The 16,080-nt window shown below is 41.0% G+C and overlaps 1 protein-coding gene across 1 annotated transcript in view; it reads left to right on the top strand.

The window, feature by feature from the left end:
• LOC108578595 (protein apterous-like) overlaps positions 1–16,080 on the top strand; it is a 67,773-nt gene that overhangs the window by 18,312 nt on the left and 33,381 nt on the right. Inside the window, exon 3 of the mRNA XM_017941959.1 lies at positions 933–1,323. Coding sequence (XP_017797448.1) covers positions 933–1,323 — 391 coding nt within the window. The remainder of the gene's footprint in view (positions 1–932; positions 1,324–16,080) is intronic.

Here is a 16,080-nt window from a genome sequence, read left to right on the forward strand (position 1 = left end):
AATTTTGTGAATGTCTTTCAAAATAAACAGTTTCCAAGTACTATTGACTAAAATCTTTTTTAAAAGATCGTTTTTCGTACAACCTTGAATTAATGTACCTCCAAACTGATTCTTCTGTTTGCATTCAACGTATTGCGAACCGACACGCCTAAGACATCGAACGTTCGTAGATACAAAAGTAGAATTTACGCCGAAATGGTTGACTTTAGGAGTTAAAGCATTGATTAAGGATTTTTTACTCCTCTCAGTGAGCACTATAGGCCCCCGAAGTTTCAAACACTTTTTTTTAACACCCTATATACACCTTTCGTTCTTAACACGTTCAATACGGCGTGATCCAACGGTGAGTCATCGAGTGATTATGGGTGGGTTTTATTCGTCGATGTCACCATAGATGACGAACGAGATTGAATAAACGGTGTGACCCACAGGTGGGTCATCACAATATTCTATGAAAAACACATATACTTCACAAGTAAAAAAAGTAGAAACTGAAAAATTAAGTATTAACCCTCTGCACTTGTAGGTATTTTTGCTACAAGAAAGGTTGCAAATCTGAAATTTTTCAAAACTAACGTAGAAGTATTTCGTTTAAATATTTACCGTATTCATTATTTCGCTATGGTGAACAAATTTATGGAGGCCCATAGATCTGCTATACCAGAAAAATATTAGCTCTAAGAAGGTCCTCATCAATTACTTACCAAGTGACAATTATCTAACGTCGCTTCTCGATTGCAAAGGGTTAACGATAACAAATCATCCTGTTCCAATAAACACCGGTTGTACCGACTATTTCGCCAATTTCACCGTCGTCCTGAACGTGTTAAAGGGTTAAATAGTATCATCGTCAGGTATCATCATCATTCTAGCATAAAAGTTAAAAATCAGTTAATCCATCAATAAAACCGATCTATTCGTCCGTGAACCAGGTGGCCAGGAGTACAGGAACAACAACAACAGCAACTTCGAGAACCCGAGCGACCTGAGCATGCCCCCTCAGACCGCGCACCACCACCATCATCACCATCACTCGCACCTCCATCCGCAGACTCACTCGCAGGAGCAGCAGACCACGGAGCACTTGCACGCGATCCCGAAGCTGGAGCCACCGCCCACCCCGCCGGCCCAGTCCGACGATGTCCCGGGGGTGGTTTGCGCCGGATGCGGCCTCCGGATATCCGACAGGTTTTACCTGCAGGCAGTGGACAGGCGGTGGCACGCTGCTTGCCTGCAGTGCTCCCACTGTCGCCAGGGCCTCGACGGCGAAGTCACCTGCTTCAGCAGGGACGGAAACATTTACTGCAAGAAGGACTACTATCGGTGAGTCGACGACATTCGTTACGGTGATTAAACCCTCGACTGGTGGCCAGACGTAAGTTGTTACGTAACCGTTCGAGGTCGAGACGGTGAATTTACGTTTATCGCAGATAGTGGATTATCTTGGACTACTGACAGATTAATGTAGGTTCTTTTTTCTCTCTTCTTCTTCGTTCTCACCGGGTCCTTACAGTCGAGGGTTGAGATTTATTTCGGTGGAGTTTGATGGCAGATTTTAATTTAACGGTAATTCTAATTGAAAACAATCGGAGATCGGAGAGGAATTGTCGCAAAGGAAGCGAGATTTGTGAAATATAGATAAATGGTGTAGTTAAATGAGGATATGTTGATTTTTCTTTTTTTGCGTCTACTTGGAGATTTGTGAAAATGTGTGAAGAGGCGTTCGAGGACAATAATTTGGTAAACGTGATACGGTAAACGAACTTTCAGTTGTATACCGAGATAAAGGGGTGGATTTCAGACTTACAAATAGAGAAATGGTCGGAAATAATTCGCAATCTTTGCGGCTTCGTTAAATTCTCGACATTAGGTTAATCCAGAAGTCTATTTTATAATAAGCCGCACGTTTATCGCCGAGATAAAACTGGCAGGTACGATCGTCAATAATGATCGAATCGTAAAATCCAAAGTTTCGAGATTTCTAATGTTTTTCCATCAAGTGCAGATTAAATAAATTACACGTGCCGTATTTATCCCTTTCTTTTTGTCCATCGATAGTAATAGCGGTTTACAACTGTATTTATATCTGCATGAATCTTCATGCGGCCGGTTGATAATCCCCCCTTTCTCCGCTTCTTGACCAAGCAATTAAATTAAACCGCAAAGTATAGTGTCTCTGGTGTTTATCGACACTGGTTCCCCAGGAAATCCGTAGCTCTGCGGTTGGTGCAGTATCGTGGCTTCGGAATGGACCATATCTGTGAGGCCTTGATATTTCTCAGTTTATTTTTATGTACATATTGCACCTGTAATGTGTTCCTCCGAAATCACAGGATTCATTCTTTTTTGCTGCTTTTATTTGAGATTTCAGTCGCTTGAAAGTATTGCGAAATTTCGGAGCATTATTTTAGTCATTTTTAGATATTAGTGATTGTGGGATTTTGGTCATCTTGGAATTTCAGTCATTTTGGGATTTCAGTCATTTTATGATTTCAGTCATTTTGGGATTTCAGTCATTTTGGGATTTCAGTCACTTTGGGATTTCAGTCATTTTGGAATTTCAGTCACTTTGAGATTTCAGATATTTGGGACTTCAGCCTTTCTCAGAAAATTTTACATTTCTAATCTTTTAGGTGAATTCTCTAAAGTCTCAATTTTCCTCTAATTTTCCCAGAGAACTGAATCATTCCACATTTCCCAAATCCCTCAATTTCCATTTTTTAATCCTCGCATCGAACACTTTCTCAACTTTATCAACATTCCAGTTCGCTATACCAATAATCCAAAATTTCACAACACCTTTAATCTGTATTATTCGTTCAAATTCCATTTAATGTCCCTCCTCGAATTGAACTTTTCATTTCTATTTCCATCGTTGCATTAGTCTCGATTTCCGTGATGTGTCGCAAAATCTGAACGGGGTTAGGCTCGTTACACGCCGCCAAGAATAAGCCAGGACGCTCGTCATGGCGGCAAGTCAACCGCGAAGCGGCAATTTCTGTAATTCCAGGGGCCATTCGTGGCAGGCCGTGATTTCAGAGCGGGCGAAGCGTTTGCGCAACGCTCGCCTCGACGAAGGCCTCGAATCTCTTCAACAGCGACGATAAGGGCCCGGTTTTATCGACGTGCACGCGATTGACAATAAATTACCGCTGCACCGAGAGGAATAACAAAAAATTATCGCGACACTGCGACTTGTGCGCGCGGAAAACAATGAGATACCACCGAGTAAAACGACTTGACTTTCTTCAAAAGTTCCGTCGACGAAGAATTTGAAACTGTATGAAATAATTCGCATGATTTTCAACGGAGTAAACTCCATAAAAAATGATCGAAGATCAATTGTACCATTAAAAAATTTATTATTATTATCGCAAAACTGTTAGAAAGGTATATGATTTTTTTTATTATATTAGAATATACGTTGAATTAAATCGAACTACATTTAAGGTATTCAATTTTTTCACTCCATTATTGTAAGAATATGAATTATTCTTCGACTAGAAGATTTTTTGTACGAAATTTTTTTATCAGAATATCCGTAATAAATTACGCAACCGCGGCGATTTCTGTAAGGGCAGGAAAAGCTGTATCAACCGTTGCAACCACTCGAATTCCGCGGCTCCTTTAAAGCCACGAGACGAAATTCCCATAGATGTTATACACATAGAGTGTACCACAAGCGAACTTGGCACAGCTTCGTAAGAATTCTCTCACGTTTCGCCTGCGCCAGTGATTTCCATTCCGAGAAACAATTGCGCCCTCGACGCAAGCAGGCAGCGTACGCGGAAATCACCTGTCTTGCCATATTTCGCGCCGGTTCGAGACACTAATCCTTTAGGACGCGATCATTTCGCCGATCTTTTTCGAATGAAAATCGCTTGCGTACCATTTCGAACGCCTTCGAACGAAACTTCCGCGTCTTTCGTTTGGAAGCAGACGTATGATTTCCTGGTGTGAAAGAATTTGTGGGTAAAAAATGTTTAGGCTAGAGATCAGGAACTCCATAGTTCGCGAGAGAGTTACGAGGGAGAGCCCCGATTTTGGCGAAGCGTACGTATAACGTTTGTCTTGGAAGAAATAATGTTTCACACGTACTATTTTTCTTTTTATGTGAAATTCTCATTGAAGAAATTAAAATTTTGTGTTTTTAACTTTGAAAAAGGATGAAATATGTAGGTGCTCATTGGTAAGGGTAGTTTTACAAATTGTAAACTGCAATTTTAGTGATTCTGAGATAAATAATGTTAAGCAGGTGTTGAGTTAGATACATAAAAGCATGGTTTGTTAAAAACATATTTAAAATAGTATTTTTTCGCTCTCCTAAAAAATTCGGTTTTTGCAGATTCGCTACTTTACCAGAGAAGGGATGAAATGATCTATACTACTCATTTCAAAGATTATATCCATACTAAAAATTTTGTAATTTTTGTTTGAAGTGCCATTCCCAGCATTCTCAAGTACAGTCACTACTTACAAACACAACAAAAGTAACAAAAATTTCCAGTTTAATTCACATACCACCATTTTGTCAAAATTAGGCGATCAAGTAACATTTCGTTTTTACTCAACAGTCACCAACTAATGAAAGCATCATACTTTCCCTTTTACTATCCCTCATTCCACCACAATAAATCATTAACCTAACAACTTTTCTTACACGCTGAATTTCCTCGAAGACACAATGCAAAAGTTGCTCAGGTAAATTATTCCCAAATACTCAAACTCAACCAGTCACAGTATCATCGCAGAGATAAAACAGTCATCTCCATCCAGTTGCTCCATAAATCTTCCACTTCTGCTAGCAGTAGGAATGAAAATATCAAAGCAGCTCAGTCATCTCGATACTCCGATCGTCCCCGTTCGATCGTCCAGCGAAATAATTCAAAGGTTCATGAGGTTCATATCGTCGTCTGTGGGGACGATAGCTGGCAGAAGGGACAGGGAACATCGTGTTGGGCCGTGGAGGAGGCCTCACACGGCGCGGATATTAGCGTACTCCCTCGCTCAGCCTCACACACGGCTACTCGCTACGTACCAACTGGCCACTCCGTGGACTAATGGTCACGACTCGACCATTTACCTCCGGCGAAGCGTCGATTCTTGATAAGTAAATCACCGTCGATCTACATTTCACGAGCGACGGACGATATACACGTGCAACTGGCTGGACGTCATCGCTGAACGATGCACCAGCGTCGTCGTCGTCATCCCCCGGATGTTGTCCCACTTCTACACTTGCTTTTCTCTGTTTTTCTCATCTCGTCCTCCGTTCTGCGTCCTTCGATTCTGCCCTTCGACCTGCCGTTCTTGGGATAAATTCGAATTCCTTCGTACCTCTTTTTGCCCCGCTTTGTTAATTAGACGAGTGATGAGGCGAGGGTTGTTTGTGTGGTGCAAGTGAATTTTCAACCGTTTGCTGAGAAAGCCAAGGTAAATTTGGTGTCTTTAAATTCTGCTCTTTTGTTTTAGAGGAATAGATTGAAATTCTTTTGACCCGATTTTGCTTGGTTTGTTAATTAGACGAGTGATGAGGTGAGGGCTGTTTGTTTAAGTGAATTTTTATAGGTTTACTGACGAAGACATGGGAAATTTGCTGTCTTTAGATTCTGCTCTTCGACTTGTTCTTTTTTTTTGAGGGGGATAAATTCGAATTCTTTTGACCTCGTTTCGCTGGGATTGTTAATTAGACGAGTGATGAGGTGTGGGTTGTTTGTATGGTGCAAGTCAATTTTTAAGGGTTTTCTGAGGAAGGTTAGGCAAATTTTCTGAAGGATTATATGCGTTTAATTGTTTGTAGGAATGGAGATGGAATAAGTGGCTGAAATTGTCACTGATTTTTAGTTACGTATTTGAGAGAGTGTGAGGAATTTCTGACTGAAAGATGAACTCAATTAGGAGTTGATATTAGGTTGAGTAATGTGAAATGAGGAATACAGCTTTAAACATTACCTAAAGATTTCTCATCAGTGACTTACCAAGAATTGCACGAAGTTTAAGTTAACACGAAAAATCTCAGAACTTTTCAACACTCAAGCAATCACTAGAATGATCAATTTGCGAGCAACTAGAAATTCAACGTTACACATTACAGGATTTAATACTTGAAAATCTTACGAATTGCGTTGCAAAGTGAAAATTCAATTCTTGGTCCTCATAAAAATAGACAATATTCCTCGTTTAAACTATAAATAAGAAATAAGAAGCTCTTTGAAGAAATAAGATACAGAAATGTTCAAATTACACACTACTATCCGCTATACCTGTTCAAGTGTCGATTATTCTCTATTAGACGGTATATTTGATCGAATCAAAGATTCCGAAAGGTTCGAACAACCTCAGACGCGGCAATTTTACAGTTATTCGTGTTGGTCCAACACATGGCTCGGGAGAGATCATAGATAGGCGTGATTCATTAGTACCAACCGTACAGTTATTCGTGTTGGTCCAACACATGGCTCGGGAGAGATCATAGATAGGCGTGATTCATTATTACATAAATCATTAGGCACATCGCAGAGGCTGAAACTGGTCGGTTTGAGGGAGCTGAAGCAACCGCGTTGCAATTTCGGTAGCCAGACGCCCAACAGAGGCTCCTTTTGCTCGTCTTCCGTCCTCTCTACACGCTTTCTGCTCGCTCGTGGACGCGATGGTATGCCTCGAAAATCATGCCAGCCGATCTCAGAGGCCACGGTCGAGATCCCTCGGGATAAGGGGCTGGTTTTATCGCGCGAACCAGGACGCGCGAGTGAAGACACCCTGTGACAGAGACGAGATTAGACTCCGCGGAGAGGAGTCCCGTCTGCGCTCTTCAACACATGTTTTGGCTAGTTTTACGTCGCGGGAGATTCTACAGATTGAAGTTAGAAGAATAACGTGTTGATTTGTTCAATTATTAGATCGTGTATTGTGAAATGTTACGTTTCTGTTTAGTGATACCTAGTACCAACCCTCACACTTTTCAACACTAACTCAACAAGAATTGTGTGAACTTTAAGTTAACACGAGGAAACTCAGAATTGTTCAACATTCGATTCGTCTGGAAATTCATTTCTTATTACACGATTATTTTAAGTATTTTCAACTTGACAGATGAAATTTGGGATCGTTTGTGCGCCCTTTGAGAAAATTTGAGTAGTACTCTCTTTTCGTCGAGTAATCGAAGTAAAGGATGATGTTAAAGAAAGGCCAATTTTGGCATACGGCCGGAATGAAAAATTTTTTTACAGCATGATTCTACGCATCCTAATTGTCATTTTTCCCGGAAATGATGGGAAAGTTATGAAAAATGCGGTTTAAGGTAAGAGTAGGCCATACTTATAATTTATTATATTCCGTCTCGTTTTCTTCGGATGATGGACTGTTCGTACATTAACCACTTAGAAACTCATATTGAGTATTATTTACAAAGATTGTTGTACATTAGTATTTAATAAAAACCAAAAATAATGAAAAATAATAAATGACAAATTAATAGAATCAAGTTATTTATTCACGAAGTGATAAAAGTTATAATAAACTATGGTAAATATAATAAAATAATCGTCATGACAAGGATACAATAAAAAAGTAAGACTCTAACAGAATTTGCATTTCTTAACTGTGCATCTGGTGATTTCATTTCTCCACTAATTTTCTTTCTTGACTTTTCTTACTCGCACGAGAGTTCTGTCAAGAATACGAAACTGCTTCGTGTTTGCTAAGCAATTGTTTATTCGAGTCGTAACTCTCAGAGAGTTGAGCGATGCTCTCAGACAGTCACTCTCAGACGCGGTGTCCACATTCTGTCAAGAATACGAAACTGCTTCGTGTTTGCTAAGCAATTGTTTATTCGAGTCGTAACTCTCAGAGAGTTGAGCGATACTCTCAGACAGTCACTCTCAGACGCAGTGTCCACTCGCGAGAGATACTTTCGAGAGCAACTCGCGATAGTTTTACTCTCAAAAGGACAGTGTAACGATTTGAATTTAAAAGTGGCGCGCTTTTTTACCGTGATCGGCGTGCGTCTGCCGAGCGGCGTTAGGAGTGGCGATCGCGCATGCGTCGAGCGAAAAGAAGTATGGCGTATTGTATTGTAAGAAGTACACGTGCGTGTCGTTTGTTCTCGGTTTTGCCAATAAAAGTAACATAAAATCAGAAAATTCTTTTCCTGCTAACTCTTTTCTGTGCGCGAACAGGCAGCTAGTTTTATGTTTGTCTCGATGTACGTACAGCGACCCAGGCTCGCGTTTCTTATGTTTGGCACGCAAGAAATATCACGAGTTCGAAGAAGTTAAGAACAGTTGCGAGCGTACAGCGATCAGAAATCGGGCAGGACGACTCGTCCTCAGTCGGTGTTTACCAGGCCGTCGAACGAGTGCCTCGACGAACGACGAACGTCGCTTATACTGCGCGATTATAGTCTTGTAGGGAATACATCGAACAACGCGTTTTCGATTATACGTGGATTTCCAATCAGTTTACGTACTTAGCATATTCGTTCGTGTGAATTAAGTGCCGCTGCATACAAGAAGCTAGTGTACCGAATTTGTGTACAACGAACAGCTCAGCTTGGGAGAAAAATCAAACGAAAAGCGTGTCTCTGCGAGCTACGCAGCTACAGTTTCACGGTTTGTGTGTGCGTGAATAATATGTATGTATATATACGAAAATAGAGGAGAGCCTACGTATAGCTAATTAGATCAATTACTGCAACAATTTCGTTTTATCGTATCCTAAGTTTATTTTTCTTGAAATAAGATGCGTTATAGCTATGAAACAACAACAAAGTAGGTTTTTTACTGTTGTTTCCCCGAGACATGTATGTACATATTCTATCCTTTTCTGGACAAACACTGTCTCTTAGTAAACAACTAAGTCTTTACACACGACCTACTTCGTTTGTTATTATTCTAACGACAATATACGACAATTGACGATTAGACTTCAATTTTCCGTAAAACCAAGGGATTGTTCCCAACTACACAGATTTCCATCTACGCGGAAACAGTCGACGCCTCTAACCTACGCGTAGTTCGACAGAACACTGCATACATATAGTACATACATACATATACGTTTAGACTGATATGTAAGATGATACTTTTTCCTCTGGCTTTCATAGTGGATACACAGTTAAGAAATGCAAATTCTGTTAGATTCTTACTTTTTTATTGTATCCCTGTCATGACGATTATTTTATTATATTTACGATAGTTTATTACTTCGAGAATAAATAATTATCGATTTCTGATTGCTTAGAACATAAGCATTGTGTCATTGAAGAATTTCTTTTTTCGATTAATTTGTCATTAATTATTTTTCATCATTTTTGGTTTTTATTAAACAGTAATGTACAACAATCTTTATAAATAATACTCAATATGAGAACAGACCATCATCCGAAGAAAACGATACGGAATATAAGTTATAAGTATGGTCATACTCTTACCTTGAACCGCATTTTTCATAACTTTCCCATCATTTCCAGGAAAAATGACAATTACATTTTCCGTTCCGGCCATATGCCAAAATTGGCCTTTTTTTAACATCCTCCTTTGATTAGAGAATGTATGAAATTGTCTCATTGCGGTTGTATCTCAAAGCAACGTAAGAAATAGGAAAGCTAAAGTAGTCATCTTTTAAGAGAAATGAAAATTTGAAATAATCACCGGCAAACTTTAATAGAAATCTAAAAAATCACCTTTCGAGAAGATGGATATTCGAAACAATCATTCTTTCGTAGAGAAACAAGGAAAATCTAAAGCAATCATTTTCCTCGACAAGTAGAAACCTAAAGTAACCTAATCTCTTCAGAAAACACTTCCTAAATCCATCTATTCAGAATTCATTGCAGTTTATTAACGCGAAACAATAGGGTTGGTGGATAAAGTGCAATAAAATATCGTGCAGAAGATTATGTTCGTTCTTTACACGCCGATCGAGGTAAAAAGTGGAGATTTTCAAGTTCCTGGTAGGAAAGTTGGACGCGTTTCCCATTGTCGCTTCTTCTCGGGACAGGAACTTTATTCGCGGCGGTATAGTGTGTCGGCGTTACGCGATATCTACTAGGAAAAGGAATAAATTTGTCGCTGGTGCGATGCGCGCCGCGATTCCACCCGGTGATTTACTCGCGCGGCACTCGTAAATTAAGCCTTGAAATTTGAGAGCGTAGATTTCCCGTTGATGCGATTGTGTAAGACGAGCCCCCCAGGCTCTTTTTGCACGCGCACGTTGGATCACGTTGATTCGTCGTTTCGTGCCTGAGATGCAAATGCCGCGCTCGCCGATTACGCGAGCAACTCGCGGCTCTCTATGAATCAGCGCGGGAGGATCGACGAACTCTCTGATAACGTCGTTTACCAGCTCCGGGGCATTTTTCAAACGAAACGAGAAATTTCCCTGGAACGTGGAAGTAAGTTGGAATAATTGGCAAAGTGGGTGGATTAGCGAATGGAAATTTTGGAAGAAGGGTAATGGGGAGTAGGAAAAGAAAATTGTAGTTTATTGTTTGACAAACCAATTCATACAAGAAATCAACCTCAACCTGGTTTGTCAAGAGTAGATAGCCAGTTGTTCAAAAATTAGAGAGATGTTCCAGAGTGAATGCAGAATGATTAACTAACCTACTCTTCAAACCACGTCAAACCATCAAACTGAACCAAACCAAACAATTCAGAATAATCTTCTCATAATTCAAAGGCAACTAGACTAACAGTAGCGTCAAAGCAGGGGTCTCAAATAAGAAATATTCTAACATTAAACTACCATCTAACAAACCAGTGCATACAACAAACCAAACTCAACTAGGTTTGTCAAAACTTAATACATCCAATTGTTCAAAGTCAGAGCTAGAGATAATTAAAACAATTAACCTATCAATAAGCACTAACGTATCCTTCAATAAAGCAACTCAATCTCAAACCGAACCAAACCAAACCATTCAGAATGATCTTCTCATAATTCAAAGGCAACTAGACTAACAATAGCGTCAAAGCAGGGGACTCAAATAAGAAATATTCCAACATTAAACTACCATCTAACAAACCAGTGCATACAACAAACCAAACTCAACTAGGTTTGTCAAACTTAATACATCAAATTGTTCAAAGTCAGAGCTAGAGTTAATAAAAACAATTAACCTATCAATAAGCACTAACGTATCCTCCAACAAAGCAACTCAATCTCAAACCAAATCAAACCATTCAGATTGATCTTCTCAAGATTCAGAAGCAACAGCTCCAAATTACCAAGTACCATAGCAAGAGTGTCGATGCAGAAGGTGTGGCAAAGTCGTGTTCGCACGTTGTGCAGCCCTTGCACGCAAACGAGCGACTTAAGGCGCGTTTTCTCGTGGTCTGTCCCCGCGAACCGGTACACGCGTGGTGCACACACAGTCGCGTCATACAAGAGTGACAGGCAAGATGGAATAGCGTAGACATCCCGTCACGACACGGCTTCGGGGCCCGAAACCCTTATCTCTTTGGCTCGCATGTGCGATCTGCTGTTGTCGCTGCATAGCCGGCGTGTCGTTGCTGCCGCTGTCGCCGCGACCGGTGTTATTAGGCGGCGCGCGTTCGCGTGTCCGTCCAGTGAACCCGGCTTTACGCGCGTGACACCCTTTCGTAACTCCCGCGCGGTTCGAGATCGGAAGGAATTATTTCCAGCAGCGGGCCCAAACTGGTCTTACCTCTGCTCGACAGGACCGAGCTGTTGACTGATCTAACGCGATCATCCGTTCACGTTGACGCGCGAGCTTTCTAGGATCGTGTTACGTATGTTGGATAGTTCAGGGAGTAGGCGTGTTGATGGTGATGGAGCTTGATGGCGAGAGGAGAGCAGTCCAGCTTTTTGGATGGGTCGGAATGCTGGGCGGTATAGTGGCGGCCATGATACAGCTATTTAGGTCGTAAATTAACCCTTTGACAATTGAACTGTATTTTTAAGAATTTCTTATCTACCTTGGGATCTTCGGTTCTGTAATGAATATTAAATTGGGACGAATTTTTATTCGAGCATACTCAAGTGAGACACATGTCCCAGTGATGAAGAAAGGGTTGAAGCATCCAGGTTACTGCATTCTGCTTCGAAGAATGACGTTTACAAGTGGAAGATTTGCAAACGTTAATTACTCTTTGGAATATTTGAAGTTTCTTCCTGTGTCTGAGTAGCCATTGATTTCAGAAGAATCAAGCATTGGATAGTAGGCAATTGTAGACAATGTTTCTGAATATCTGTATATTCGATTTACCCAGAATTTTATACAGGATCGTTGAAGAAAAATTGTAACTCACGAAGATCAGGATACTTAACAAACACTCTTGTGATTTTTCCTATTCTTCAACACCTGCTACTGCCTCACGCTCACAAATCCACTCTGTCTTCCTTCGTATCTTACATACGTGTATCTAAGTAACAATTACTTCTCATTTATTTGCTATTACTTCCGTCCATCAAACACAAAATTGAATCGATATTCCAATCATCATAACACAGTCTCATTTCCTCCATGATCGCTCTTATCATCGTACTCCATCGAAGAACTCTGATAGAGCAAAGGAAGAAACAAAGATCTCCACTTACCCCTCAACCACGGAGATCCTGATATTTTTGACATCGAGCAGGATGTAATTAGCCAAAAAAACTAAAAAAAGAAAAAAAAGAAAATAGGAAGAAGGAGATGGAAGAAGAAGGGTCGCGATCGGCGGCTTAGCCAGGGGCACATACAGGTGCTCCAAAGTTATCCGGCTTATCCGTTTCGTGGAATGGAGTGGAGTGTGTCGAGCGGTCTTAACGAGCCACTTTCCAGCAGAAATATGAATGTATATCTGCGCATAGCCTGGCAGACGGTAGAACGGTCGAAAGTGGCTGGTCACCTCGCGTGTTAGCTCGGCCCGGCCCGGTGGCTTCGTCGTAAAAATTGCTTGCGCGTAAAGAGATCGTTGCTCGCCACCGCTCGCCTCTAAGAGCTTCCTGGATTGTTCCGTTTCTTTTCTCCTCTTCTATCTTCCTTTTTCCTCTCTTTCTATCTCTAGCGTTGTGTCCATCGTGCTCTGTTGAAATTACGCTGTTGGTCTCCAGTCTCCATCCTTGTCAGAAGCGTGGCTAAGTCTCACATAGCCGTTAATATGAGCGGCCGTCGGTAATCGAAGCGTGTCCAGCCCCCTGATCGCTGATAAATTGCTCTAATGCGACTAATGAACTACCCGGTACAAGATTCAACCGCGCGGATGCTTTCGAGCCGCTCGATGATGCTTCCTCCTCCTCCTCCTCCTCCTTCTTCTTCTCCTCTTCCTTCTCTCGACGTTGGCGAGCGCGAGTACGCGCGCACAGGCAAGTTCAATGCCGGTTGGTAATTAATTCGGGGCCTCGTCTCGCTTCGGGGACCTTTCGGAATTTCTTGCCCACGCCGACACGGCAAATTCGCCCGCGAACCATGCAGATTCGTTACGTGGGCGATGGGTGTTCATGGATCATGAGGTTTTGGCAAGTTACAGGGATTCGCTGTGTGATTCGGTTGTTTCAGGGTGGTTTCAGCTTGTTATAAGAGTTGTAATAAGGATTTTTGGGGATTCCAAGGAGATGCGGCGTATAGTGATCGCTTGGACTAAGAGGAGTTAGCGTTTTGATCCTTGATTTCATGGAAACTTAAAATGCCTGGTTTTACTTAAATGTGAGGAGGATGTGTAAAAGGTTGTGTGCAAAAATGACGCGAATTGTAGTTTTTATTACCAGTGTGTTCTTTCATTCATAAAAGTTTTCAATTTTGACTGGTATTTGTTTAAAATCAGTTTGTTGGACTCGCGCCCTACTTGTGCTTACTTTGTCAACGTTATTTAACGATTTGACGTTGATTGCTATCATTTTTAGGATCCACGTACGTTTCTATTTTTTCGTGTGTGGCAAAGCACAGTAGAATGAAGACTTCTATATATTATTGCAAGATGAAGAGTATAATATGCATATTTCTAAGTGGGATTCAGTAACCTGATTAGAAACCTGGAGTTACTTAGTACTGTTCCATTCTGCTAGATCCATCGGTATGGCCATTGTGAATGTTAAGATTCCAGCGAAGATGAAGGAATCAGATACATTCTTACAGTTTAAGGAATCGAAATGGATCTGTGTATTTAACGTACCTGGAGGAAGATGCAGGTTATTATATAAAAGTTAACCTTTTGATTTATCATTTCCTGGTTCTATTAGGAAGTTCCTAAGTAGGATCCTGATTCAGTAACCTGGATGGTAGAAACTCGGTATACTCGGTCCCATTCAATTCTAATGAATCGGGTTTAGGCGAATTCATTTTAGTTCAGTCTTAGCCGGGTACTTCCGCGATTGGATGGTAGTTTGATAGTTTGATAGTTCTAAAGATAGCACGGCTACCGTGGAAGCGGTTCCAGGTGTAAACAATTTCTTGGAAGGAACCTCCTTTCCTGGTGAAAATGGAAAGCATAATTTACATGTCTCTAATCATTAACCACAATGATTCCTAAATTCTCGGAGAAATCTTAACCAATCTACTAGAAATAATCTCACGACAAACGTTTCGTTAGATGATCTCACGCAAATGTCAGGTGATTTATCATTGAAATTGCTGATATTTATACACGCAATTTGTAAATCTCCATCGGGTGGATTTGACAGAAATCTGAATGAAACAGTTCATATGTTCGCACTTTCTCTGATATTTCACGAAAAATAAGGATAATCTTCGTTGAAAAATTGATCGATTTACGTCGAATAGGTTCGATTGCTATGACCACGGGTTTCTACGTGTTCCATCGTGGCAAAGAGAAGAGAAGGATCGAGTACCGTTAAATTTACCAGCGATTCCGAGTACCGAAGGGTACGTCAGATCGGATTTGCTGGAACGCGCGTTCCTGCAGGTTTATTTTCGCTATTGGTAATCGAAATCATTGCTGGAACCCGGTGTTCCGTCCCCCCTTCCCTATCATACGCTCTCTCCTTCACCTTCGATGGGTTTTCGAGGTGTCCAGGGCCGAGGCAACTCATTATTTATCGAGCAAACTCGTAGCAGCGCCACGTGGGACGCTGGACACGCATAATTTATCGCCGGCCTCTTTGCATACAGCGAACGTATGAACTTCGAGGATCCACGCGAACGTGTTTCGCGGATTGGATGTTCTTCGGCCCTAGTGAAATTACTAAACAAACGGAGAAATGTGATTTGCAACGAAACGTGTTGGGAATTCTCGAATTTTCGAATAATTTCGAATGTTATTCGAGGATTTAAGTATAACAGTTAGCAGATAAAGGGAAATAACGAAACTCGTGGTTTCTTGAATTTCGTTTGTCACCAATGTATAACGCGATAAAGTCGCATAAGGGTATAGTGTGGTATAGTTGGTGGATAAAACAAGTGAAAAATTGCGTTCTTTTCACTTTTTCTAATTTAACAAATCACATCATCGTTCCAATGGTAAATTTGCGAATCTTCAAGGTTTGCGAATCTAAGTACACGATTTCACTTGTTTGTCATCAACGTATAAGTGGATAAAACGAGTGCAAAATTGCTCTCACATTGACAACTGACAAAGTGATTTTCGTCTCTCTTAAAAAACGTAAGTTTTCTCTTTCATCACATTTGATCGATTTACGTTAAAAGGAAGTTAAACGAAAATCTCGGTCTGGATGTGCTAATATGAACGATTCGATGAACATACATCTTACAAATGAGTTAGTAATACACAATGATCGATTACAACTAGTCATGCGTTATTAATAAATCGATGTTTATACCAGAATATTACCATCGAACAGTTTGCTACGTCGTTGTATTTTCACGACGGAAGATGCATGATCGCATAAGATTCACTTATTCGTCCGTAGAAACCAGCCGTACCTTTCAACCGGTTCGCCGGAATATCCTGCGACCGGTCGCTCGCCGATGGCTCTGTTTCCTCAGGACGACTTAATGTCGCCGCCTCTTAGCCTTCATTTTACCTTCCTCGGATTCCGGTTGCCCCATTCGAGAGCTCCACAAACCCTGTAATCTCAATCTTCCACTCTATACTCATCTATTTCTACATTTTAATATTTCAATTCTCCGCGCTTACCGTCTCTGCAATTTATCCATTA

Source organism: Habropoda laboriosa, unplaced genomic scaffold, assembly GCF_001263275.1.
Source record: "Habropoda laboriosa isolate 0110345459 unplaced genomic scaffold, ASM126327v1 scaffold66, whole genome shotgun sequence".
Classification (NCBI taxonomy): domain Eukaryota; kingdom Metazoa; phylum Arthropoda; class Insecta; order Hymenoptera; family Apidae; genus Habropoda; species Habropoda laboriosa.